At 47.5% G+C, this 27,902-nt stretch overlaps 2 protein-coding genes and 1 pseudogene across 2 annotated transcripts; 1 reads left to right on the forward strand and 2 right to left on the reverse strand.

Annotated features, from left to right (window-relative positions):
- LOC115313055 overlaps positions 1-14,843 on the reverse strand; it is a 160,121-nt pseudogene extending 145,278 nt beyond the window's left edge.
- A 4,543-nt stretch (positions 14,844-19,386) lies between these two features.
- LOC120842508 lies at positions 19,387-20,749 on the reverse strand. The gene has a single exon (XM_040213639.3). It carries the CDS (start codon positions 20,650-20,652, stop codon positions 19,387-19,389), a length of 1,266 nt encoding a protein of 421 aa, XP_040069573.3. The 5' UTR covers positions 20,653-20,749.
- Positions 20,750-25,981: 5,232 nt separating this feature from the next.
- On the forward strand, positions 25,982-27,417 carry LOC120842509. Its single transcript, XM_040213640.3, has one exon. The coding sequence runs from the start codon at positions 26,005-26,007 to the stop codon at positions 27,415-27,417; it is 1,413 nt and encodes a 470-aa protein (XP_040069574.1). The 5' UTR covers positions 25,982-26,004.
- Positions 27,418-27,902: the final 485 nt, after the last annotated feature.

Below are 27,902 nucleotides of genomic sequence, written 5' to 3' on the forward strand. Positions count from 1 at the left end.
AAAAGGTGCACAGAAGGTTGAGAAACCGTTTCCAAAGACGTTTGCCATACGTCACAGGCACGTCTCAATGGGCCGTTGCGTCTTCCCTCGACGTTTATGATACGTGTGTTTTCGACATCCGGACTAACAACGACATTCATAGATCTTCGAGAAACCATTCCAAATTACGTTCCCTAGGCGTTGTGGAGAAGACGCTGTGTCCACACCCCCCCCCCCCCCTCACTAAACAAAAAAAAAACGTTTTGAGTATTATTGCGAAGGCAAGTTGCTCTCATGCAAGTACGAAGGAAGTAACTAAAACACAGGTTTGGTACGAACTGTTTATTTTAGTATTTTCAGACACGAAATGCAGTACGGAGCGCCGCCAAAAGACGTCCCTGGATGTGCCAGCCTGAAGTATATTAAACAAAGTCAGGTGAAGAAATGAACAAGGGTCTATGCCACGCTGCGCGGAATGTTCCACCGCTTACCTTGCTCTTCTGATCAATCCGCTGACGGGCGTGCTTTACCCACCCCATCGCACATCGCTGGAACTTTCGCTGCGAGTACGGGAATGGTTTCAGAAGTGGGATCTCGTCCACTGGGCATTCATGACTGGGGTCGTTGGAGGCGTCAGAAGGGAGTTGATGGAAGACTGGACTTTACGCGCCATTATCTGCACTGCCCCTTCTTTTCTGAGAGGCGTCATTTATATCCTCACAGGCACCTTGATCCCAGCAGTAATACGATTCAACGTGTGAAGCGTCATGGCCTTGAAAAAGGTCCGCGAGCCGTAACTGAACACGACGGGGTTTTTGGCGATCACCATCTTTTTAATAGGGGCGACTCAGTCTGGACAGCCTTATAGAGAAATCGAATCGCAGCACTTCCATTGTATGCAGACACGAAACAAATCACGGCGACAAACAGCCTGCCTCGTAGGCCCCGTAGACGTCACGGCCGGTGCTAGTGACTGACTTTAGGAAAAAGCTGGACCGGGTGATACGCAGAGCTGTTCTCTCTGGGCCAACATAAAATTCAGTGAATTATATTGGGAACAAATATACGTGCCCCCGTAATTAACGCTTATCGATTGTTCCTCGCCACTATCTTCACCTACATTTCTCTCTCGCCCTCTTGCCGATTTTCCTGACACATCGCATGGGCCTCTATTCTGATGTTACTGGCATCTCTTCTGCCTGCCTTTCCCCCTCTCTCTTGCGTGGCGTTGGCGCCGGCTGTTAATTTTTTTTTTTTGCCGACCCGGAGGTGCGGGTTGGACTTGAACGCTATTTAGACCATCATATTTAGACCATCATTCAAAACTTGGCATCACGAGTGCCAATCTACTAAAATTGTTAACAGTATCTACCGGATTTCTTCATTGCCGGGCATTTTATTTTTTGGAGTAGTGTTCAGAAATGCGCAAGTGTGCAGCGAAATAGTGCTCCTATATAATGCTTCCCGGCATGCGATTTTTGTTTGGGTACATCATCAGTGCGAAAGAAAGCAAGATCTGTTTGACAGTCACGTAGCAAGACTGGGCCTCGATCTACTGAAAACGCTAATGTCCTGGAAGTTGGTGTTGTGGATGAACTGTGATCTTGATGTGAATTTCGTGGTTCTGCGTAAGTCAGCGTGGGCACTAAAACACGAAAATAAATTGCTTAACATTAAAACAATGCCAGGAGGTCGCGGAGCAGTAGGGATGCTCCTAGGAAATGATGCATGCCTGAAATCACCTGGAGAGGGGATAGTGTAGCGACGCGCCCGTGGCGACGCGCCCGTGGCGACGAGCCCGTGGCAACGAGCCCGTGGCGACGCGCTTGTGGCGGCGTGCCCGTGGCGACGCGCCCGTGGCGACGCGCCCGTGGCGACGCGCCCGTGGCGACGCGCTTGTGGCGGCGTGCCCGTGGCGGCGTGCCCGTGGCGACGCGCCCGTGGCGACGCGCCCGTGGCGACGCGCCCGTGGCGACGCGCTTGTGGCGGCGTGCCCGTGGCGGCGTGCCCGTGGCGACGCGCCCGTGGCGACGCGCCCGTGGCGACGCGCCCGTGGCGACGCGCCCGTGGCGACGCGCTTGTGGCGACGCGCCCGTGGCGACGCGCTTGTGGCGACGCGCCCGTGGCGACGCGCCCGTGACGACGCGCCCGTGGCGACGCGCCCGTGGCGACGCGCTTGTGGCGGCGTGCCCGTGGCGACGCGCCCGTGGCGACGCGCTTGTGGCGGCGTGCCCGTGGCGACGCGCCCGTGGCGACGCGCCCGTGGCGACGCGCCCGTGGCGACGCGCTTGTGGCGACGCGCTTGTGGCGGCGTGCCCGTGGCGGCGTGCCCGTGGCGACGCGCCCGTGGCGACGCGCCCGTGGCGACGCGCCCGTGGCGACGCGCTTGTGGCGACGCGCTTGTGGCGGCGTGCCCATGGCGACGCGCCCGTGGCGACGCGCCCGTGGCGACGCGCCCGTGGCGACGCGCCCGTGGCGACGCGCCCGTGGCGACGCGCTTGTGGCGGCGTGCCCGTGGCGACGCGCCCGTGGCGACGCGCCCGTGGCGACGCGCTTGTGGCGGCGTGCCCGTGGCGGCGTGCCCGTGGCGACGCGCCCGTGGCGACGCGCCCGTGGCGACGCGCTTGTGGCGGCGTGCCCGTGGCGACGCGCCCGTGGCGACGCGCCCGTGGCGACGCGCCCGTGGCGACGCGCCCGTGGCGACGCGCCCGTGGCGACGCGCCCGTGGCGACGCGCTTGTGGCGGCGTGCCCGTGGCGACGCGCCCGTGGTGACGCGCCCGTGACGACGCGCCCGTGGCGACGCGCCCGTGGCGACGCGCTTGTGGCGGGGTGCCCGTGGCGACGCGCCCGTGGCGACGCGCCCGTGGCGACGCGCCCGTGGCGACGCGCTTGTGGCGGCGTGCCCGTGGCGGCGTGCCCATGGCGACGCGCCCGTGGCGACGCGCCCGTGGCGACGCGCCCGTGGCGACGCGCCCGTGGCGACGCGCTTGTGGCGGCGTGCCCGTGGCGACGCGCCCGTGGCGACGCGCCCGTGGCGACGCGCCCGTGCGACGCTTGCACAAAACAAGAATGGCACAATTCAATCCGTTTTAAACGCCATGGGCTTGACTTCGCAAATTAAAATTGTAACAATCGTTTACCAATCCATAAGCAAAACCAGCACATGTAAAAAGAAGGATATTCCTAACATGCCTTCATATTATTTTTTTCGTCATTGTATATTCAGTTTTGTATATGCCCTCCCTAGCGTAATCCCATTTGTAACTAATAGTATCTTGAAATAAAAAGATTAATTTATAAATAAACAATTTCCTCAAGCTCTCAAAAATTAAGGTTTGCTTGCGGCTTTTGAGCAGTGTAACCTTGACGACAGCTGTCATTAAGCGTTTAAGAGTGAACTCGTATTATACGTGATTCTCCGCCTGGAGATGGAACTGCAAAAGCTAAAAAAAACGCAAAACAAAGGTCGTGGCATGACATCGCGAGGTCGTCAATGACAAGACAAAAATCGAACGTAATTTAAATATGCCCTCAGCATTGAACAAAACGTGAGTGGTCGACGTTGGCAGTAAGTCCTGTATGACGTTTACGGCAGTTAGGTGTGAACGCGACTTTGGTGGAACGTCACTGACGGGACAGTAATGTAACGTCACTATGGATTTTATTGTAACGTCGAAGAAACGTGAATGTTGGACGCAGCTAAACTTCTTGTCTTGACGTCGTGGCGAAGATGACGACGTAGAAGTTAAAACATGACGTCGCCAGGACGTCATGGACAGGACGATAATACAACGACATTTATGACCTTCACTTCAACATCAAAGAAAGGTGAGCGTTGGAAGTTGCCTGAACGTCGTGCGTAGACGTCGTGGGAACGTTGGCGACGTTTGAGTTGAAATACAACGTCGTCACAACATCACTGATTGGACTCTTATGAAATGTGACATAAGGACGTCACCTCGACATCGAAAAAACGTGATCGAAGTCATGCGGGACGTCACGGACGTCAGTGGCATTTGCTCGTCGTTTCCACGACGTTTTGTTCTGCCTGGGAAGCTTGGGCTTGGCGCGGCATGGGCTCACTGAGCACCGCGGCCTCTTCGCCAACCCACCCTGTACTCCTTCAACTTTCCGAAGCTCACCATGGCCGAGGAACCGCACACAACCCTTCTGAAACTAACGAAGACGCATCGGTGATTTTCGCCGAACATCGGTACACAAAACCGGCATTGCAGAGTCGGCCGACGGTTAAGCACAACCGCCGATGTGCTGCGGACACGACCCGACACCTGAAGACCAAGAAGACACCCCCTCGAAGAGATCGAGTCCAAAGGTGCAAATCTACCCCGGGCTTAACTCAACCACCACGATGACCTTTTTCCGGGACACGGGAAAGGCACGCACAGCCAGACGTGGGCGGGCGAACTCGCATGGCTCGGGGACCGTGGTGACGCCATTCACCAAACCCTCCTTTAACAGGTGCACCCTGCGGGGAATTCTACAAGGAATCATAATCAAATGAAAATCAGAGATAAAGATCCACCACTCATAGCAGGCTACCACAGACCCGCAAAAACAGCAAAAGCAGCCTAGAAAATGAGCAACTAGGCTGCCTTTACAATCGTTCTCTCTTGTTATATGGGAGTCATTTACATTATTGGTATATTGTTGTGTACGAGTAATTTTATTGTATTTTTTTTTGCACTCGGTCCTCTAAACAAACCACAGTCAAAAGGATTTAAAAAATCGCAAACCATTTTTTAAAGGTCGCACTTTTTCCTCATAATCTGCAAAGAAACCAAAGCGACTGCTGTAGCAGAGTCGCGCAATGCGGGGGGAATGGTGCCGTCCCGTACCTGAGGACGGAGGTACGACGTGGTTAGTTCTCAGAGTGATCCGTGAAGTACATCGTCAAGCGGACGTTTCTAAAACCGTTCAATATTACGCGTAGCAACTGGCCCTAGTCAAACTGAGATTTCGCCTAACGCGAGGAATGTTTGGAGACTACTGCTTCGAGCAACCGCCAGAAAGATGTTTCCTTCGTCGCGCCATTTTTGGCGGGACGCTAGGGCTGCCATCTTCGCGGCACGGTCTGTGGGAAGTGCCGACTTCCCTTGCGGCATGAGGGGAGAGAAAAAGGGTTTTCCTATGGCGGCGTCGGCAACCAACGAGCTCCGAATTTCTACGGTGTCGCGTGTACAGAAATCGCTTGAGTAGAAAGAAAACAAACTGCCCTAACGAGCTTCGCACCCAAGTCAGCAGTATGGGAAACCGACGTGCTAACGAGATCGCTACTAGGGAATTTTTAATTTTTGTTATGTTTTACAATTGGGGGTGTTTGAGTACTGCTTGGCAAAAACTGCAATGTGCTCCCATAAAGGTTTTTTCCTACGAATGCCGTTTACTCTCCTGAAGAAAGAGCTCCTCTATATCTTGGGCGTTCTTAATCAACACTTACTTTTCCCACGACTGAATTCCAAATTCGATTGAAGTTAAACACAATTTCAGTCGCATTTGAAAAAGAAAGACGTTCTTTATTCTTGAGCCCTCTTTTTGCACGAATACCGATTAAGGGGTCTCCACATATGGTTGAAAAGCTGGATCGGGGATCTCTTGAGAGGAAATAAATAAGTAAATATAAATGAGAAATGAACTTCGTAAATAATTCAAGATCAGCGATGAAAGGAAAAGAAAAAAAATGAAAGTTAGAGTAAAATAAAAAGAGACTCTAAGGATGATGAGAAGACATTTTATTTTAAAAATCAATATTTATTTAATAGATATCAAATAGATGACTTAGATTTATCTAATAGATAAATATTGCTTTTCGAAATAAAATATGTCTTTTCATCATCCTTAGAGACCCTTTTTGTTTTACTCGTAACCTTCTTTTTTATTGTATTTAGACGCTGATCTAGGATTATTTATTTAGTTTGTTTGTGAAATATATTTATATATTTTTTTCCAGGCAACAGATCCCTCACACAGCAATTCAGAACCAGAAAATTCACAAGGCATAAATCAAAGCGCATATAAAATTTTTCATGTCCAATCAGGGCAGACGTCAAATGAAAATGACAGAACTGACGCTGACGAAGTGCAAAGGATACCACATAAGACACTACGCGCAATGTGCATGGAAGAAAGTAAACATATTGTAACATTCATAGTTACACAGATATGAAAGAAGGGAGTAAGAATTGTGATGATGGTGATGGCAATCTGCAGTAAATAATATCACGAGGGAACACGCCTTATTGATAGGCAGATTTCTCTCGATTTGTCTGGTATCGTCGTTTACGCCGTTAGTAAGCTTTGCGACGCCGTCTCTTTACGCGCGCTTATTTTTGCCCCGGTAGCAGCGGTCCTGCAGGAAGCGAGCCGCGGGCTGGGCTTCATTGGATGTACTGCGGCCACCCACGGGCCGGTTGGAAGACCTCAGCGGGTCGAATTTGGCACACCGGCCGCAGTTTGGAGACCCCTGGCGTTTAAGCTACAATAAAGAGTTTATGCTGGAAGTCGCTTTCCTAACGGTAATCTAATTTAAATTCTTTTGAAAATAACACACTGCATTCCCTCTTAAAAGTTTTTTGGAAGAGGCCACTGGCTAGTGATAGATGGCGTAAGTCGATATTAGACGTGGAAGTTGGGATTGATAGCCCCTTGAAAAGTGATCCTTTATTTCGGAAACCCAAGCTGTCGTGGTAGTTGTATTTTTGAGCTAAATGAAGGAAATGGAAACAATTATTTTATGTGCATGTGTTCAGCTGTCATAACTTGAAGCGTATTTTTTTTTGGTAACGGGACATTCCTCCGGCCATGAGGCCCAGGAATAGCTCGCGAAGTCCACCTCCAGTGATTGTTTTTATACGAATGGTAAACACAACGTATTATGTTGTGTCTGAACTGCGATGTGAATATTATTTGCAGCTCTGTTCAATTACACATTGCCCGACCACAGCCAACGAGGCTCTCCGATGGAGCAACGGCCTAAAGTAAATAGTCATGGCTGTTGTCATTCTTTGTATCCAGAAGGAAGCTCAGTGTCACTATGGTGACCGGAACACGTCTTGTACTAATGTGTTTACCGCGCACAAACTAGTGGTCACTTGATTTCCGCCTCATGACGTCATGCAAGTGTCTTGCTGTCGAGTCGGGACCCTGCAGACGTCCCGACAGCGGTGGCGGATGTGGCAGTCGCCTGTTCTGCTGCAGGTCGCTGTGTGGCAGCCCACGGAAGCTTCGGCAGCCAGATGTTGGGACGCCGTGACGACAGCGACACTTGCGTTCGCTTGTGCAACTCGCAGCTTCTCGTTAGCACTTCTGTGACCAACCGCTAGGATCGCGACATGCAGCAGCATGGCGCTATGGCTTCTGTGACGTCATTTGTTGCCAATGGGAGATAACTTTTCATGTATGGGCAGTAGAGACCGCTAAACACACCAGTCGAAGACGCGCTCGAGGCGCCATAGTCTCACGGCGCATTGAGTACGCATGATTATTTTAGCTGGTACACGCACATAGATGACCAGCGTCATGAGGATACACTTGTGGTGCTACATAATAGGCTGCGGCGGATCGTAGCCTTGAGCGAGGCTTCACTTAATAAGAAACTGAGAATAACTAACGACAAAGGAAGCCCAGCTATAGTATCATGCTTTTGCTTACCAACTTCTAGTCGACTTCAAAACATTTTAATTAAATAAACATCTTTATCAGTGTGCGATAGTATATTTTGTGTATGTAGTGTCATTTCTCCCTCTAAACTAAAGGCAATGGTTACTTCACGCCTAATGTCAATCACTGATTGGCGACAATATGTTCCTGCAATTTATATTACAAACAGATTTTACGTTTCACTGTAGTATTTTAATGCTGTCCACTCGGGTTTTAAGTGTAGAGACGTGGAAACGAGACGGTCGAAACAACATGTTCTCATACACAGCCGGTTTCCTGCACAACCGTTCAACAAACAATGCACACTCGTAAAAATAACGAAAATAAGAAGAAATCCTTGGCACATCCGTGTTTTTGTATCTTGCCTCACCGCTGCAACGAAGATCGAAGTGTTATTGTACGCAGAGTTTATTGGGATGTGAATTCCAATAACAATACGTTCCTACAGGAAGTAAATCTACAATGCTATAGGAGCGACGGAGCGCGCCCTAAAACCTAACAAAAAATACATGAATTTTTTTAGCGAAGCTGTTTATGGTTTGTGTTTCGTAGAGTTTTCACATGCTTCAACAAAACCCTTACGCTCGCTCAGGCGAACGCGCCTCGCGCGCACACCTTCCCCGCATAAAATATTCGAAGTAAATAACTAAAATAAAGCGTTGACGAACGCGCCTGCAAGATGCTATTTGTTTTAGACTTTTGCTTTAGAACAGTTATTGCTGCAGACACAGGCACGTGCGGCGCGTCGAACACCATTCCCGGCATTCTCCTTGATGCTTGGGTAATTTAGAGGTAGGACTGTTTTGTACATTAGTTATCAAACATAGGCACCATTTTTAAGATCAGTAGACTCTCAGGTAGATAGTAAAGTTTTCTCAAAGATTTGCCGAACTAGAGTAGTACTGCTTGCCCCGTCTGTCAGCTTTTTTTTATTTGTTCCTAATAACAGACAGGTAGTGGCTGGGCGACAGCGTCGAACTGTTTGCCGAACTAGAGTACTACTACAGTGGCTTAAAGGGGTTAGTGTAGTTACCGCGTAGCCTCCACCATGCATCGGGAACGGCCGCTCCTTGGAAGACGGTGTAGGTGGCGCTTCGATCCGCAGCTTCGTTAGGGTGCCTCCATCGGCCGCCTGATAGAGGCGCCCTAACAGGCTTCATAACTAATATAAATACCTCAAAAACAATTATTTGTTTCCAGTGGACTTCCAAGGACATGATTTGTGTTCGTAGGTGAATAAAAATGTAAAACTAGGAGACGACAGTGTAGTCGACAGCTGCGAATCGGCCGGAGCTGGCCGGAGCCACACTGGCCAAGCGACCAAGCCGGAGCCATAGCCGGAACGGCGGTGCTGCAAGCGCCAGCGCCACCCGCGGCCGTCTCCCAACGCTGTGCCGCTTTTCCGGTTTTGTTCGTTACACTACCCCTTTAAGCCACTGTAGCACTACGTCTTCATGACCTGCGATCGCGATATCGGGGAAAGCAGAAACATAAAAATGAAGAAACACGCACTATTTTTTTTGTTTTTCTAATTCGCTGTAGTTGCTGAACGAATCCACTTATATCAATAGTTTTGATATGATTCTGTTGCGGGTTAAATTTCAAGACACGGGGCGGAAAAGCTTATAATTAACTTCGTAGCATCTCTTCAAACGCAAAAATGTCAAAACAATTGGAAATTTCACAATTTTGTTTAATATAAAACAATTATAGGTAGGTATTCCCTCCGTAATCCCTCCGTCGGTTCAGTATTCACTTTACGTGGATGATTTACAAATTTCAGTTTCCTCCTGTAACCTCTCGGTCTGTGAACGCAGGGTTCAGCTAGGCATCAAGAAGCTTACTGAGTGGGCTGACAGTAATGGGTTTAAGTACTCTCCTGAAAAGACTGCATGTGTTTGCTTCACCCGCAAACGTGGAATCCTTCTTGAACCATCCCTAATAATCTACAATAGTAATGTTAGTGTCCACCTCAGCACGAATGTTTCGGTCTTACGTTTGATAGTAAACTGAATTTTAATGCTCATGTAAAAAGCCTGAAACCGAAAGCTCACAACTCTCTCTATATCCTTAAAGTTCTCTCTCACCGGTTTTGGGGCTCGGATCGATTGTGCCTCCTGCGAATCTATCGCTCTTTGGTGCGCTCCCGATTGGACTATGGCTGCTTTGTTTATGGGTCTGCCAGGCAACCTGCGCTCAAGATGTTGTATCCCGTTCATCACCTTGGGCTTCGTTTGGCTACGGGTTCGTTTCGTACGTCCCCTGTGCCCAGTTTGTATGCAGAGGCTAATGAGTGTTGCCTCGAAAGACGCAGATTCACATTGGGCATGATGTACTCTCTTCGCATCCGATCTGTCCTCCAGCACCCTACTCGAGAAGTTGTTCAAGAAACACGCTCGGAACGACTTTTTCTCGCAAAACCTAGCGTGATCCGTCCATTCAGTATGCGATTGAAAACCTTGGCCGAGTCTGTCGGATTAGACGTGGCATCCCAGGTAATCGAATCTCCTGGCATCATAGCACCTTGGGAGCACCCTGACATACACTGCAACCTGTCTCTTGCACAGTATAACAAGAAAAGCACTCCAAGTTCGGTGCTTCTGCAGGACTTTCATGAACTTGCTCAATTGTATGACGATTATACAAAGTTCTATACAGATGGAACAAAATCTAAGACCTTTGTTGAGTGCTCTGTCATTGGCTCTTCACTGGAAGTTGTAAGGCCGATAAATACTGTTGCTACCATTCTCACAGCGGACCTGTATGGTTTCCTGTTGGCTACAGAACACATAGCCCGTCACACTATACCTCTTGCAGTGGTTTTCACTGACTCTCTTAGTGCCTTGCGAGCCATCTCTTCACTGCTGCTTACAAGGAACGCCCTTGTTGTTGAGGTTCAGAAGAAGATTATTGTGGCAGCTAGAAAGCATTGCACCATTGTCTTTTGTTGGATTCCCAGCCATGTTGGTATCCCAGGCAATAAGGCAGCCGACCGTGGTGCGCGCACATGCGTTAGCAGAGAGGTAGATATTAAAAGGATCCCTTACAAGGACTATTGCACTTTTGTAAAGTCTCGCATACGAGCACAATGGCAAGTCGAGTGGAATGAGGAGATCTACAACAAGCTGCATCTCGTTAAGCCAGACCTGGAAGATGGGCGAGCGCCCGGCACCATGGAACGCTTTTATGAAGTAGTACTGTGTCGCTTGCGCATTGGCCACACTCATCTGACTCATGGCTACCTGCTCCATGGGGAGCATGCCCCTTTGCGTGAACAGTGTGACAAAGCTAGTGTTCTCCATTTTCTAATTGAGTGCCCTTTCTATGAACGGGAACGCCGATCTCACTTCGCACAGTTATACAGAAAGCACATTCCCTAACACCCAATGCTGTTATTGGGTGATGAACCATTCGTAACTTACAAGCAGGTTTTTATGTTTTTAGAAGCTATTGGTCTTCTACATCGACGGTGAACTTCAAAGCTTTTCACTCATGTCCATTTTTGTTTTTGACATTATCCGATTCATGTCTTATTCCTTTACTTTTAACCCTGACCACTAGAGTCCTTTCTTCTCGCTTACCCTCAATGCAATAGTTTCCTTCTTTGGCGCTCTTTGGCCTTAGCAGCCCTTGCGCCATAAAAACCCAATCCAATTCAAACCCTATGAGCGATTCCTAATCACCTTTCTGGGAAGGTATACTGAATGGTAAAGCCAAGGGCAAGTTTTTCCTTATCTCTTCTGTTCTGCGAGACTGTACTGTTTGTCGTTCCCTGATGCATTACCCGGCTGCGTGCGAGAAGTCTGAGACAGCCACTCTTCGTAATATAATATTTTTCAGGCTGACCAAGTATACTGTTTCACACTTTTACATTAGATACATAAAAATTTACTTTACACCCCCCTAACTGATAGCCTGAGTGCACACGCCATTAGTAAACAAATGTGAAGAATTCAGGCCATTATAACCAACTCTGGTCAATAAAAGTCAACTTTCAGTCAAATAAGACTCTACATGGAACGAATCTGACCATGGCGCGTGGAACCTCCCTTTCTTCCTTTTTTTTCTTTTCGAGATTACAAATAGCGCGCAGCGTGTGGGGGCTCATTTGCGCCAATTTTAAGCAGCTAACCGACTCAACCAGATTTGTGCGAGTGGTGCGAGCCGGTCCGCGGACTCAGACATGGTTTTTATTTAAAACAATACACACCTGAATTGTGTTGCGGCGAACATTCTCCCTCTTGCGCGCGTATGCTGTTGGGTGAGGATTACAGTGCGGCGTGAACCGTGCATGTGAGCGCGCGCGCACGGAAGGTGCGAGGGCTTCATGACGGCCATCTTTGGCCACCGCGCGCATCCCGAGGGGGCCAAGATTGCAACGGCCTCTGCGCTGTGCGCTCGTGCGGGTGGCACTTGTAGTTGCTCGGAGATAGGGTGCCTGAAATTTTATTGCGAGAGTGTGGAGGTATTCTTTTTTCTATTAAGGGCCAGTTAGCACTAAAATAAAATTATCGAGCTCTAAGATGTTATTATTCAACAGAGTCGCGTGCGTAAGAGAACACTACTCGAAGGCTTTCCTTTTTTCCGGTTTATCGCACGCGATCTCTGCATTCGCGTTTATAACAATTACTGGTTTTGGCTGTCTGTACTTGCAGGATAGCTTCCGCATGATATTCCAAAAGAGTAAGATTAAAAGTTTGATTAACTTTTATCTCCAGTGGCTTACAAGTATCACTCGTACTTTGCGCTAGCGAATGCAAATTAGTTTTTCATTTTTCGCTCAGTTCTACACTTTGAATGAAGATGTAGATCCTTACGCAGATATGGCTCTCTTTGAAGTTTTTGAAGGGGCACAGAACGACTTATTTGGAAATTGTTGAAGGCGCGCGACCGTCGGTTGGTAAAATGTGCGTTGGACGGAATTGTGTTCACTAATAATTTTTACCAATTTTTCCTTTGCCCGTTTCAACAGAGGACACGGTCGATTTTGTAGGCAAATTTAGGTGGACTGAAACTACGGGTTAAATAACTTTTCTTCGAATGTCAGAATAAAAAAAAAAATTGCTTTCTCTTTGTAGTCCACAAAAATCGCTACGCTCAAATAAGATGTTAGGTTAGCGTTGTGCGAGGGGTGCTTTGCACGCTGTCTCGCGATAGCAACCTTTGTGCATGTGTTCCGATGAAACCGTTAAAATCGCGCTTCTGATTTATATAGTACGCCCACTTTCCCAATTTTCTTTAATTACAGGACATAAATATAGTCGTTTTGACCACAATTTTCTTCATTGTTTACACTTATGATCAATATTGTTAACTATTTTGAAGATCACCACTCATCGTGAGTACCCATTTGAAACGCGAAGCGAGCTAGAAAAGCTTTTTTAGGTTGTTTCAAATGACGGACTATTTCACTGCGTTGCATACTTCCGCGTCAACATTTGTCGAGACAACTCCAATGTTATTGCGTCCATCAATTCAATATACCTCCCGCATTTTTGGGACAAATGCCACCACGTTTTGTATACTCGGTGAGAATGCGCAAGAACAGTGCTCGATAACTAGATCTGATGGATATTTCCTTTATTTCGAGTGCCGTGTCCTTGCTCTGAGCTTTCGCTAAAATTCCAGAGTATAGTTGAACTTGGCGCAATAACAACTGTAATTCAAGAAAGTAGTGAATGAGGAAAGAACAAAATACAAGTTTTCACGTTGTTTTGAAAGTATTACGAAAAGGATGTGGTCGGATATTTTTACTTGTGTGACGTGTTGACACGTGAAACTTTGCATCATCTACATATAATGCTTAAGTTCGTATAAAATGTAGTCAAGTCGTCTAAACCTATTTCATCAATTGAGATTATTTCAGACGGAAACGAAACTTCATTCCTTCTTTAGTAACGTTTACAACTCAGAGGGTGACCTTGCAAAACTTGGGGCGCGACGTAGAATCAAGTGACAGGTCCTGGCTAGACAACAGCGGCGAACTTGCTGCCGTACTACAGTACTACGTCCTTATGAACTGCGAGCGACATCTCGGGGAAAGCAGAAACATAAAAATTAAGAAACAAGCACCAATTTTTTTGTTTTTGTCTAATTTGCTGTAGTTACTTAACGAGCAACCTATATATATCGTTTCGATATGATTCTTTTGCGGGTTAGATTTAAAGATACGGGGCATAAAACGGTTTACTGATAATTAACTTTGTAGGATGCTTGAGACGCAAAAATGCCAGAATAATCGATTTTGGGAAATTTCACAAATTTGTTAAATATAAAAATAAATATAGATAGGTATTATTAAGGTTCAGTTTCTTAAAAACATGTCATTCTGTATAAAGTAAAAATGTATAAAACATATGTGCTCCACTGATCACGTGAATAAGAATTAAAAAAATATCAGGAGCCATTCCACTCTGTGAAGGGGGATAACCAGCGAAGCTTTTTAGCACACGACACAGACGTGACACAGCATTTTGTGCTTAGGTTCGAACACATATATTGTCTTGATCGTTGGTCAGCGTGACTAAATGTACGCACACACATTCATTGATGTCTTAAGTGACGGTCATTATTTCGCATGGACGTCTAACACCACCCCGAGGAGCCGGAGGAAACTAGACACGCGCTCGGGGACCGCCACTTTGGAAGGGCGGAACAAAAGGAAACTCGACAAGCAAGCGGCTTGGAACGACGAAAAAGAGAGGGCGGTGTGAGCGTACACATGGCCGACACGGGTCGCACAGCGGTAAATCTTTGAGAAAACTTTACTGTCTACCTGAGAGTCTACTCATCTTAAAAAGGTGCCTATTTTTGATAACTAATGTACTGAACAGACCTATCTCTAAACTACCCAAGCATCAAGCAGAACGCCGGGAATGGTGTTCTACGCGCCGCACGTGCCTGTTTCTGTATCACTAACTGTTCTAAAGCGAAGGTCTAAAACAAATAGCATCTTGCATGCGCGTTCGTCAACGCTTTCTCTCTTTTTTTTTTTTGGTTATTCGTTTCGAATCTTTTATGCGGGGAGGCTGTGGGCGCGAGGCGCATTCGCCTGGTGAGCGTAGTGTTTTGTTGACGCATATGGAAACACTACGAAACACAAACCATAAACAGCTTCGATAAAAAAATGCGTGTATTTTTTGTTCGGTTCTAGGGTGGGCTCCGTAGCTCCCATGGCATTGTACATTCCGTTCTTTTAGGAATCTATTGTTATTGGAATTCACATCTCAATAAACCCTGCGTACCATTACACGTCGCGCTTTGTTGCAGCGGTGAGGCGCCGCCAACGTGGCTTCAAGGCGAGAGCACTGGCCCAAGGATCCCCATATGGCGGGTTCCAATCCCACACTCTAAGAAAAAAAGGAAGTCAGGTGGAGCCAAACAGGTATTTGACTCTCCTTAAAATCTTAGCAGCATCGTTTGACTCCAGTTTTCAGCCAAAGGGAGTCCAAAGCGGTTTAGACTCCTTTAACGCACTGGAGTCATATGAATATGCTTGAACGCCTGGAGTCAGCTGACCCCCTGCGGCCAAGGGGGGGTCACCTGAGCCTCTAAAATTAGTGGAGTCCCCGTGACTGTGACAGAGTCTCGCCACTGGAGTCAAACGAGCACCTTTGCATCGGAGGGCGTCCAAAGCAGTTTGGATTCCCTCAGCACAAGGCAGTCAAATGGGTCTACTTAAGTACTCCCAAGCTTTAGTTTTTTTTTTCTTTTTTTCTCGACTGCTTTATTTAGATGTTGATATACTAATCAGATTTTAGAATTTTAACCGGGTCATATCATAAATATTTATTCATTAAAAGATATGAAGCGGCGTAGTTATAAGCGCAGAACTTGCCAACGCGGAGCATGTACAATACGCAAACATATTAGCTTGATTCGAAAACCCCGAGACTGCAGGTAACGGCACACATACTCTAAAGTACCAAAGCCTTTTGAGTGTGTGTGTCATTACCTGCAGTCTCGGGGTTTTTGAATTATGTTTCATGTACACCAGCTCGTTTGCGCCCGTACTTTTATTACATATTTTCGTTGTTACATCAGTGGGTGCGTTGCTTTTAGCCATATGCCGGTTGATGATTTAATTAAAACTGATTTATTCGCAAATAAAGCTCTTTTATACGGGGATGCGACCTTCGCTATGTGTTTTTAAGGTCAGGGGACATTAGGGGGGGGGGGGGCAAATGGCGGTCATTATGAAGTGAATAATAAACTACAATTCGGTAAATAATATTTTAGTTGGTGGCTTTACGGATCATTTTTCAATAACATTTTTAAAGACAGTCACCGTGGAAGACTAAAGGAATGCACGCCTCTGGCATTTGTCCCCACAATTGAGCGGAATACGTCAAGTAAATGCAGTCCTCCCAGAAAGTCCCACGTTAATTTTAGCTGTGCATGTCAATATTCTAACAGCGTGCGAACTTCAAGCGAATAAATTCATAGAGTTTCCTACCACAAAAAAAGAAAAACAGAGTGCTGCATATATAGTTTTCACATTGGGGGGATCGGTGGCCGAGTGGTCTAGCACACACCAGCTCGGAGCACGTGGAGCGAAAGATCGCGCTGCAGAACCCAGGGATCCTGGGTTCGAGCCCCACCCCTGCCCGTTTCGATCTGGATGAGCATCGTACCGGCGTGAGTAGTGTATTATGATACACGATTGAGCCGGAAGTAAACAAAATCTGGTCACGTACACGGAAGTAAACAAATGCCGCGCACGTACTCGGCACGTGCCTGGGTTCCATCCTGTATCATCCTCCCACGTGACCATGACGTCACGTTCCCACGCCCCGTTCCCACGCCTTCTCCCATAGCCCGGTCCTTGGACCCCAAATTTCGGGAGCTGTCAATCATTCGGCAGAGTCACATGATGATGACGTCAGAGGTCGGGTGGTCCTCTCCCATAACCCGGTCCTCGGACCCCAAATTTCGGGACCTGTCAATCATTCGGTAGTCACGTGATGATGACGTCAGAGGTTAGAACGACACTCGGCACCATCCCACGTGATGTCCCATGGCTCCATCCTCGGCCCCAAATTTCGGGACCTGTACAGAAATGAGTGTGTTCCCAGAGGGTACGAATTAACTTGAGAGGGTGACGTCACATGATGATGTCATAACGTGGGACGGTCACATGACGACGAAGGACATGTGACATTTGAATCGCCGCGCGGTAAATGTATTTTATTCGCTAAAAAAGGCTCTGCGGCGGCTGGGAATCGACCTCGCTACCTTGAGCACGGAAGCCCGACACCCTACCCCCTGCGCTATAAGCACATTGCTTCCCAGAGCTCTTAACTCATCTTAGTTGTCCGTGTGTGCAAATCAGATCACGTGTTTTCCTGCTGCTTGGATTTTGTAGCGGAATTGCTGACTCATTCACCGCAGGGCGCTACAGGGAAATGTGATGACGGAAGAGTTCAGGATTGTTGAGTCATCTGCCAGGAGGGAAAATGCACTGTCACGATGACGTCGCAGATATGTCGTCCGTCGTCGTGGCATTAGTCAAGAGAAATACATTATCGCGTGTTTTCCCTGGAGGGTCATGTGACCAGCGTCACGTGATATTTGAATCGCTGCGCGGTAATGTCTTACCAAAATATTCTTTCTCCTAGCTGGATTCGAACTCAGAGAGTCGGGATTGAAGCACAAATTCTGCATGTGAAGATCGCATCTCATATTCTCGATTTCGCGCGTGCACAGTTTAAATCCGGGCTTTAGGCGTACGAGTTGACATCTCGGTTCATAGATGGCGCACGTCTTTTTTGCTAAACGTCTTCGTTGTTAGGGCATCAGCGACATCTTGCAGCATGGGTCTGACCTTGTGCCATCTGTTGCTAAAAAGTTAAATTGTGCGTGCTCCTAAGGTGTGTCCATCCGTATTTTCGCGCGTGCGCAATGCGTCTGACTTACCGAATCCGCTTGTAGATGGCGCGCACCTGAATCCCTTGGATGGCGTGAACTTTTACCATTATCACGCGATATATCTCGATAATGTTAGCGGCACCCTATTGGAAAAACCAGCATGAAAATCAAACTGGTCAAGCTGGTAATTAAGGTGGTCAAGCTGGTAATCAAGGTGGTCAAACTGGTCAATGTGGTAATTAAACTGGTTTAGCTGGCAATCAAGCTGGTTTAAGCTGGGCAAGCTGGAATTTAAGCTGGTCAGTCTGGTCTAAGTAAAAACCAGCATGGTCTCACTCGAATCTGGTTTTAGATTCAATCTGGTGTAGCTGGGAGCCAGTCTGGTCTTAACTGGTCAAACTGGTTTTCCATGGAGCCAATGTGGTCAAGCTGGGAGACGAGCTGGTCATGCTGGGAGACAAGCTGGTGAATCTGGTCGAAATAATAATCGTGGTGGTCAAGCTGGTCATGCTGGGAGCGCGCACGCCAAGGTCGGCTAGAGATAGCCGAACTGGCATTGCTGGGAGCGCGCGCGACAAGGTCGCGGCTGCTGGAACGAGGCCACGTCCTGTTCTTTGTCCTCTCGTTTTTGGTAGACCACCGGGCGCGTCAGGCGCGCTGCAAGCTACCTTTGTGTGCGAGAAAAGAGAGAGAGAGAGAGAGAGTGGTAGAAACGGAGAATCGAAGACGCGTTTGGATAGCTTGGGCAGAGGGCAGATCGAAGGGACGGCTGTGTGCGCGTTGTTTGGAGACTAGTTGAACGACGGTGCAAGCGAAGCGGGTTTTGAGAAGACAGCGAGCGGCAGTCCGTTCAGTGCGGGAAGATGTCAGACGTCCCGACTGCGGCGTCGCTTCGTGTCTTCGAACGTGTGTGTGCCCAAGAATGACGGCGGTGCCGAGGAGTATCGCCAATGCCATCCAAGCCACACGGATTTCCTCGCCTCTGCCGACCACGCAAGTTGCCGCTTCGCCCCCATCGCTGGCGGGACCCAGGTTCGCTTCTCTCGTCCGTGTAGTATTTTCGTCTGCTATTGCCTGTTTTTGGCCTGTGTCTAGTATTTTTTTCGTGTTGAGAGATAAGCAATCTGGTTTTATTAACATTGTAGACAATTTGCACCGAGAATCTGTGCGTCGGTTAGTACTGTCAGCGCCGAAGATGTGTAGCATTTGAGTTCATGTGAGGCTGCCGCAAGTACGAAAATAATAAATTGGATGCCGAGTTGGCTTTTCTGACGAGCTTGGCTTTTTTATTCTGTGTATTAATTTAAACAGGTTAAACTGGTTGGGAAGTTCACCAGCATGACCAGTTTAACAGCATGACCAGCATGCCAAACTGGGCATGCTGGGGCAATAACCCAGCTTGAAGCTGGGACCAGATCAACCATCATGACCAGTATGACCAGATCAACCAGCATGACCAGCATGCCAAGCTGGGCATGCTGGGGCAATAACCCAGCTTGAAGCTGGGACCAGCTTAAGCTGGTTTTTTCAATAGGGCAGCTTTGTAGATGTCGACAACTCTCGCTAATTTTAGCTGTCTGCTGTATCGAGCAACGTGAGAAATGAACCGGAGCATGGTCGCATCCATACGGACCAAAGACGAGACAGATATGGTGTTTCACTTTTTTATTTTCATTCGCTCTAAAAAAAGAAAAACAAAACAAAAAAAAACACGCACACATTTAAATACAAATAGGGCTTTTAAATTTACTCTACGCGACAAAGAAACCAATTGAAACACTTTGCACAAAAATGTGCAAGACAAGCAATAACGCGAAAAAAAAAAAAGTTGTCGAATAGCAATACAAAAAATATTTACAAGGTCAGGATGTGGATGAGGAGGCTGATCGCTCGCTTCCTAAAACACTCTTATGGCCAAAAGGAAGCGTCGTAATCCCATCGTTGCAAATGTATCGCTTGTTGTCGAACGGATTCAGAGCAATCTTTTCGACCGCGATGCTTTTGTTCTCGTTAAGTTTTCGAGCAATCAAATGCTGCGTCACTCTGTGCAAAGTTTTCGTATCTAGAGCGTGCTTGTACAGTTCGTAGGTCAACTTGCGAGACTCGGATTTCTTTACTCCCTTGGCTCTTACGCAACACGTGTTGCTGCTTGTTTTGAAGCTGTATAGCTTTGGTTTCAAGCAACAAAAAGCCACCAAGTGAGTAGTCGGATATTCGTTTTTTAACACGCCGAGCTTCATTTTGTTTTCGGTTGAAAAAAGTTTGTGACTCTCTGGATATCCAGATGTATCCAAGCATGCGTCTCGGAGTTGGAGGAGTTTGTCGTCTACGTCTGATCCCTGAAGGTGTAGGAAGAAGGAATCCGTGTCGCAGTAAAGAGCCCTCGCTGAGGGGATCGCACGACGAAGTTGATTATAAAAGAAGTCGTACATTACTATTTTTGATATCTCAAGAATCGAGAACCCTGCGTAGAGTGGTTGCTTGAGTTTGATCACTTTCGGAGCAAACTGGAAAATTACGACCTGCGAGCTAAGTGCTCGAAACTGCGTCAGGTTCGGTTTCTGAAGCATTTTCAGTATGTCGTCCTCTTTAACACATAGTTTAATGTGTCCATGTTTACGTGCATTCTCGATCGTCTTGCCATATATGCTGTTCATGAACAGTTTGGAAAGATTCTTCTGGAAGGAGTTGGTTGCTTGCTGTCTCAGCTGGTGGTTAAAATCAATAAACTCCCTCAAGAACGCTCGCTGTGAGAATTTTAGGACTCGGTGAATTTTGGTGACTTCTAGTCCTAACTGGATGTACAGTTTCAAAATCCGATAGTGTAAAACGTATTTCGTTTTGTCGTGAAGTGTGAGCAACAGCTTCGTAGTGGGTTCCTCTTTGGGCATTTCAAACTTGTCAATCAGACTTTTTTGATAGTCGGATAACCAATCGTAGGGAACGCTTTGCTTCACCGGGGCCAAGGGAAAGTCGGAATGAGTCTCGTGCAAGTGATGAGGATACCTGAGGTCTACTTCCAGAATGTAGCCCGTCGGAGCGTCATCTGGAACGTCACCAATGTTCAGGCAGGCAATCTCGTCTTTCGTCATCCACTCAAAGTCCGACACTGGCAGGGCTTCTCTCATTGTCGCCGCATACAGACCGTTGACGTCCAAGTCCAAAATCTGAGACGGTTCGTGATGCGGGTTAAACGTATCCGTTCCCGGAACATTTGCGACAGCATGACGGGTCGTGCATTGGGTAATCCCTCCGCGAATACCCTGTTCTATCATGAGATAGGTGTCAGGATCGTCAATTAGCTGCAGTCTTACTTTCGACTGTTTCAACGCACACGACAAGCTTAGGGACGGTAACGATACGAAATGTAGAGCCTCAATTTCGTACGTCTCCAGCGTCCACCGTCTAAAGTTTTGGAAAACGTCGGCCAGTAGGAGGCAGTCCGTCTTTAGGTACAGGTCGCTGTATTCTCCGAGGTTCTTCAAACCAAAGGTATCGAAAACGACCTGTGCGTGTTCGTAGTCCTCTTCACACACCCCGCTCCCAGTCAACTTGTTAAAAAAGGCCTCTCGTGGCGGGAGGCTTTGACCCTCGTAACTCTCAAAGCTTGTAATGAAATTATAACAAAACACTCCTTTGCGGGCAAGGAGGTCAACGTGCTCGGGAAAGGACTGACGAAGGCAACAAAAATGCTCTGTTCCTTTAGAGTGTAGATTTTGCACCAGCGTTTCCAGGCTTGCATTAAGAAATGCGAGACTGTCAATAAAGCGAAGGTTGCCTATCTCTAACAATTTAAAATTCTGGCACGAGCTTCCGAGTACGTTAATATCCTTAGATTTGATCAAATTAAGCCTGCCTAGAAAGAAGCTGAGGTCGTAGGAATGGTTATGCGCTATGAGTGGAACGGTATGTTTGTTGATTCGATGGTTTAGGTTACACTGGGAGCAAAGCGCCCGCCTATACTCTCCCGTCATGTGGTCGTGGTCGCGAGTTTTCATTTTCTTGCTAAAGCTTTCGTAGCAAATACCACAGCGGGAAAAGTCCGCGTGGGAAGCCTCGTTTTCTTGAGTCATTTCAAGAGGCACTTCACTCGACCTAATCAATCGGGGTATTTCCTTCGCTAGAAAGTTGAGAATCAAAATAAATCTTTCTACGCAGTCGGGTCCGCGATAAAGGTATTCCTCAACAATGGACGAATCGTTCGAGCGGATGACGAGAAGACAGAAAGAGCTGGGGACGTGATTCTCGTAAACATTACCCGTCGACTGAGTCGGTTCCAGAATCGCTTCGAAGTCGTAAACGCAATAAAAGGGGAACTCTTCCATGACATGCGTACTCCGAAAGTATAGTTCGTCACCCTTGTTTGGGAAGACGGTTTTGCCCGGCTTCTTGTCCCTACACATTGAGAGATGGTCAGACAGGGTTTCTTGCCTCTGAAACCCGGTCAGACACCTCTTACAACGAAAGCGTAGGCTTTTGGCATTTGAAAAAAGTCTCGCAAAGTTTGTAATGCCCACAAAATGATTCTCAACAAGGAGAAGATCGACATGCTGCTCCAACTCGTTATCAACTACCTTCAGTGGGTAGACAAAGTTTTTCTCGCTGTCATAACCAAACACATTCACTGAGACACAATTATTTCGCTCAAAGGCCCCCACGTCCTGCGGGAAGGTTACAGGGAACGTTTTCGGAAACACATATTTGCACATATGTTCACGATACGAGGATGCTCTTCCTCTGTAAAACCCGCTCGCAGGATGCAAAACGGCGAGCACCGCAAACACAAAGCACATGTCCCGTTCAGATTCGTGAAGACGCTCAGTGACACTGACAAGGCATTGCTTTGAGGCAAGTTGCTTCGGTAGAGAAAAATGTCCGCAACCAACGGTCGGGGGAAGGAATCGGCCCAAATTAATAGTACAAACTTTGATCCCGACAAGAAAGAATCCCGAGCCTTGTTCCTGATAATGCTCCAACCGGGCAGCTATTTCAGTGGAGACTCGCTGAATTAAACTATTGATATTACCGTCCACAAATGCGGTTTGGACCTGACTATGAAAAAAGTGCACAGTCACATCCCTATTGGAAAAACCAGCATGAAAATCAAACTGGTCAAGCTGGTAATTAAGGTGGTCAAGCTGGTAATCAAGGTGGTCAAACTGGTCAATGTGGTAATTAAACTGGTTTAGCTGGCAATCAAGCTGGTTTAAGCTGGGCAAGCTGGAATTTAAGCTGGTCAGTCTGGTCTAAGTAAAAACCAGCATGGTCTCACTCGAATCTGGTTTTAGATTCAATCTGGTGTAGCTGGGAGCCAGTCTGGTCTTAACTGGTCAAACTGGTTTTCCATGGAGCCAATGTGGTCAAGCTGGGAGACGAGCTGGTCATGCTGGGAGACAAGCTGGTGAATCTGGTCGAAATAATAATCGTGGTGGTCAAGCTGGTCATGCTGGGAGCGCGCACGCCAAGGTCGGCTAGAGATAGCCGAACTGGCATTGCTGGGAGCGCGCGCGACAAGGTCGGCTGCTGGAACGAGGCCACGTCCTGTTCTTTGTCCTCTAGTTTTTGGTAGACCACCGGGCGCGTCAGGCGCGCTGCAAGCTACCTTTGTGTGCGAGAAAAGAGAGAGAGAGAGAGAGAGTGGTAGAAACGGAGAATCGAAGACGCGTTTGGATAGCTTGGGCAGAGGGCAGATCGAAGGGACGGCTGTGTGCGCGTTGTTTGGAGACTAGTTGAACGACGGTGCAAGCGAAGCGGGTTTTGAGAAGACAGCGAGCGGCAGTCCGTTCAGTGCGGGAAGATGTCAGACGTCCCGACTGCGGCGTCGCTTCGTGTCTTCGAACGTGTGTGTGCCCAAGAATGACGGCGGTGCCGAGGAGTATCGCCAATGCCATCCAAGCCACACGGATTTCCTCGCCTCTGCCGACCACGCAAGTTGCCGCTTCGCCCCCATCGCTGGCGGGACCCAGGTTCGCTTCTCTCGTCCGTGTAGTATTTTCGTCTGCTATTGCCTGTTTTTGGCCTGTGTCTAGTATTTTTTTCGTGTTGAGAGATAAGCAATCTGGTTTTATTAACATTGTAGACAATTTGCACCGAGAATCTGTGCGTCGGTTAGTACTGTGTCAGCGCCGAGGATGTGTAGCATTTGAGTTCATGTGAGGCTGCCGCAAGTACGAAAATAATAAATTGGATGCCGAGTTGGCTTTTCTGACGAGCTTGGCTTTTTTATTCTGTGTATTAATTTAAACAGGTTAAACTGGTTGGGAAGTTCACCAGCATGACCAGTTTAACAGCATGACCAGCATGCCAAACTGGGCATGCTGGGGCAATAACCCAGCTTGAAGCTGGGACCAGATCAACCATCATGACCAGTATGACCAGATCAACCAGCATGACCAGCATGCCAAGCTGGGCATGCTGGGGCAATAACCCAGCTTGAAGCTGGGACCAGCTTAAGCTGGTTTTTTCAATAGGGATCAATGTCGTCGTCAGGAAGGAGACGTCCGAGCTCGACAGTGAGTGTCACAAAAAAACGCAGAGGCAGACCAAAATGTCTGAGCACGTTTGACATATGCTCTGCACGATGCCTAAAAAAGGTGCTCAGACATTTTGGTCTGCCTCTGCGTTTTTTTGTGACACTCACTGTCGAGCTCGGACGTCTCCTTCCTGACGACGACATTGATGTGACTGTGCACTTTTTTCATAGTCAGGTCCAAACCGCATTTGTGGACGGTAATATCAATAGTTTAATTCAGCGAGTCTCCACTGAAATAGCTGCCCGGTTGGAGCATTATCAGGAACAAGGCTCGGGATTCTTTCTTGTCGGGATCAAAGTTTGTACTATTAATTTGGGCCGATTCCTTCCCCCGACCGTTGGTTGCGGACATTTTTCTCTACCGAAGCAACTTGCCTCAAAGCAATGCCTTGTCAGTGTCACTGAGCGTCTTCACGAATCTGAACGGGACATGTGCTTTGTGTTTGCGGTGCTCGCCGTTTTGCATCCTGCGAGCGGGTTTTACAGAGGAAGAGCATCCTCGTATCGTGAACATATGTGCAAATATGTGTTTCCGAAAACGTTCCCTGTAACCTTCCCGCAGGACGTGGGGGCCTTTGAGCGAAATAATTGTGTCTCAGTGAATGTGTTTGGTTATGACAGCGAGAAAAACTTTGTCTACCCACTGAAGGTAGTTGATAACGAGTTGGAGCAGCATGTCGATCTTCTCCTTGTTGAGAATCATTTTGTGGGCATTACAAACTTTGCGAGACTTTTTTCAAATGCCAAAAGCCTACGCTTTCGTTGTAAGAGGTGTCTGACCGGGTTTCAGAGGCAAGAAACCCTGTCTGACCATCTCTCAATGTGTAGGGACAAGAAGCCGGGCAAAACCGTCTTCCCAAACAAGGGTGACGAACTATACTTTCGGAGTACGCATGTCATGGAAGAGTTCCCCTTTTATTGCGTTTACGACTTCGAAGCGATTCTGGAACCGACTCAGTCGACGGGTAATGTTTACGAGAATCACGTCCCCAGCTCTTTCTGTCTTCTCGTCATCCGCTCGAACGATTCGTCCATTGTTGAGGAATACCTTTATCGCGGACCCGACTGCGTAGAAAGATTTATTTTGATTCTCAACTTTCTAGCGAAGGAAATACCCCGATTGATTAGGTCGAGTGAAGTGCCTCTTGAAATGACTCAAGAAAACGAGGCTTCCCACGCGGACTTTTCCCGCTGTGGTATTTGCTACGAAAGCTTTAGCAAGAAAATGAAAACTCGCGACCACGACCACATGACGGGAGAGTATAGGCGGGCGCTTTGCTCCCAGTGTAACCTAAACCATCGAATCAACAAACATACCGTTCCACTCATAGCGCATAACCATTCCTACGACCTCAGCTTCTTTCTAGGCAGGCTTAATTTGTTCGAATCTAAGGATATTAACGTACTCGGAAGCTCGTGCCAGAATTTTAAATTGTTAGAGATAGGCAACCTTCGCTTTATTGACAGTCTCGCATTTCTTAATGCAAGCCTGGAAACGCTGGTGCAAAATCTACACTCTAAAGGAACAGAGCATTTTTGTTGCCTTCGTCAGTCCTTTCCCGAGCACGTTGACCTCCTTGCCCGCAAAGGAGTGTTTTGTTATAATTTCATTACAAGCTTTGAGAGTTACGAGGGTCAAAGCCTCCCGCCACGAGAGGCCTTTTTTAACAAGTTGACTGGGAGCGGGGTGTGTGAAGAGGACTACGAACACGCACAGGTCGTTTTCGATACCTTTGGTTTGAAGAACCTCGGAGAATACAGCGACCTGTACCTAAAGACGGACTGCCTCCTACTGGCCGACGTTTTCCAAAACTTTAGACGGTGGACGCTGGAGACGTACGAAATTGAGGCTCTACATTTCGTATCGTTACCGTCCCTAAGCTTGTCGTGTGCGTTGAAACAGTCGAAAGTAAGACTGCAGCTAATTGACGATCCTGACACCTATCTCATGATAGAACAGGGTATTCGCGGAGGGATTACCCAATGCACGACCCGTCATGCTGTCGCAAATGTTCCGGGAACGGATACGTTTAACCCGCATCACGAACCGTCTCAGATTTTGGACTTGGACGTCAACGGTCTGTATGCGGCGACAATGAGAGAAGCCCTGCCAGTGTCGGACTTTGAGTGGATGACGAAAGACGAGATTGCCTGCCTGAACATTGGTGACGTTCCAGATGACGCTCCGACGGGCTACATTCTGGAAGTAGACCTCAGGTATCCTCATCACTTGCACGAGACTCATTCCGACTTTCCCTTGGCCCCGGTGAAGCAAAGCGTTCCCTACGATTGGTTATCCGACTATCAAAAAAGTCTGATTGACAAGTTTGAAATGCCCAAAGAGGAACCCACTACGAAGCTGTTGCTCACACTTCACGACAAAACGAAATACGTTTTACACTATCGGATTTTGAAACTGTACATCCAGTTAGGACTAGAAGTCACCAAAATTCACCGAGTCCTAAAATTCTCACAGCGAGCGTTCTTGAGGGAGTTTATTGATTTTAACCACCAGCTGAGACAGCAAGCAACCAACTCCTTCCAGAAGAATCTTTCCAAACTGTTCATGAACAGCATATATGGCAAGACGATCGAGAATGCACGTAAACATGGACACATTAAACTATGTGTTAAAGAGGACGACATACTGAAAATGCTTCAGAAACCGAACCTGACGCAGTTTCGAGCACTTAGCTCGCAGGTCGTAATTTTCCAGTTTGCTCCGAAAGTGATCAAACTCAAGCAACCACTCTACGCAGGGTTCTCGATTCTTGAGATATCAAAAATAGTAATGTACGACTTCTTTTATAATCAACTTCGTCGTGCGATCCCCTCAGCGAGGGCTCTTTACTGCGACACGGATTCCTTCTTCCTACACCTTCAGGGATCAGACGTAGACGACAAACTCCTCCAACTCCGAGACGCATGCTTGGATACATCTGGATATCCAGAGAGTCACAAACTTTTTTCAACCGAAAACAAAATGAAGCTCGGCGTGTTAAAAAACGAATATCCGACTACTCACTTGGTGGCTTTTTGTTGCTTGAAACCAAAGCTATACAGCTTCAAAACAAGCAGCAACACGTGTTGCGTAAGAGCCAAGGGAGTAAAGAAATCCGAGTCTCGCAAGTTGACCTACGAACTGTACAAGCACGCTCTAGATACGAAAACTTTGCACAGAGTGACGCAGCATTTGATTGCTCGAAAACTTAACGAGAACAAAAGCATCGCGGTCGAAAAGATTGCTCTGAATCCGTTCGACAACAAGCGATACATTTGCAACGATGGGATTACGACGCTTCCTTTTGGCCATAAGAGTGTTTTAGGAAGCGAGCGATCAGCCTCCTCATCCACATCCTGACCTTGTAAATATTTTTTGTATTGCTATTCGACAACTTTTTTTTTTTTCGCGTTATTGCTTGTCTTGCACATTTTTGTGCAAAGTGTTTCAATTGGTTTCTTTGTCGCGTAGAGTAAATTTAAAAGCCCTATTTGTATTTAAATGTGTGCGTGTTTTTTTTTGTTTTGTTTTTCTTTTTTTAGAGCGAATGAAAATAAAAAAGTGAAACACCATATCTGTCTCGTCTTTGGTCCGTATGGATGCGACCATGCTCCGGTTCATTTCTCACGTTGCTCGATACAGCAGACAGCTAAAATTAGCGAGAGTTGTCGACATCTACAAAGCTGCCGCTAACATTATCGAGATATATCGCGTGATAATGGTAAAAGTTCACGCCATCCAAGGGATTCAGGTGCGCGCCATCTACAAGCGGATTCGGTAAGTCAGACGCATTGCGCACGCGCGAAAATACGGATGGACACACCTTAGGAGCACGCACAATTTAA

Source organism: Ixodes scapularis, unplaced genomic scaffold (genome assembly GCF_016920785.2).
Source record: "Ixodes scapularis isolate PalLabHiFi unplaced genomic scaffold, ASM1692078v2 PGA_scaffold8__174_contigs__length_109621045, whole genome shotgun sequence".
Taxonomy (NCBI): Eukaryota; Metazoa; Arthropoda; class Arachnida; order Ixodida; family Ixodidae; genus Ixodes; species Ixodes scapularis.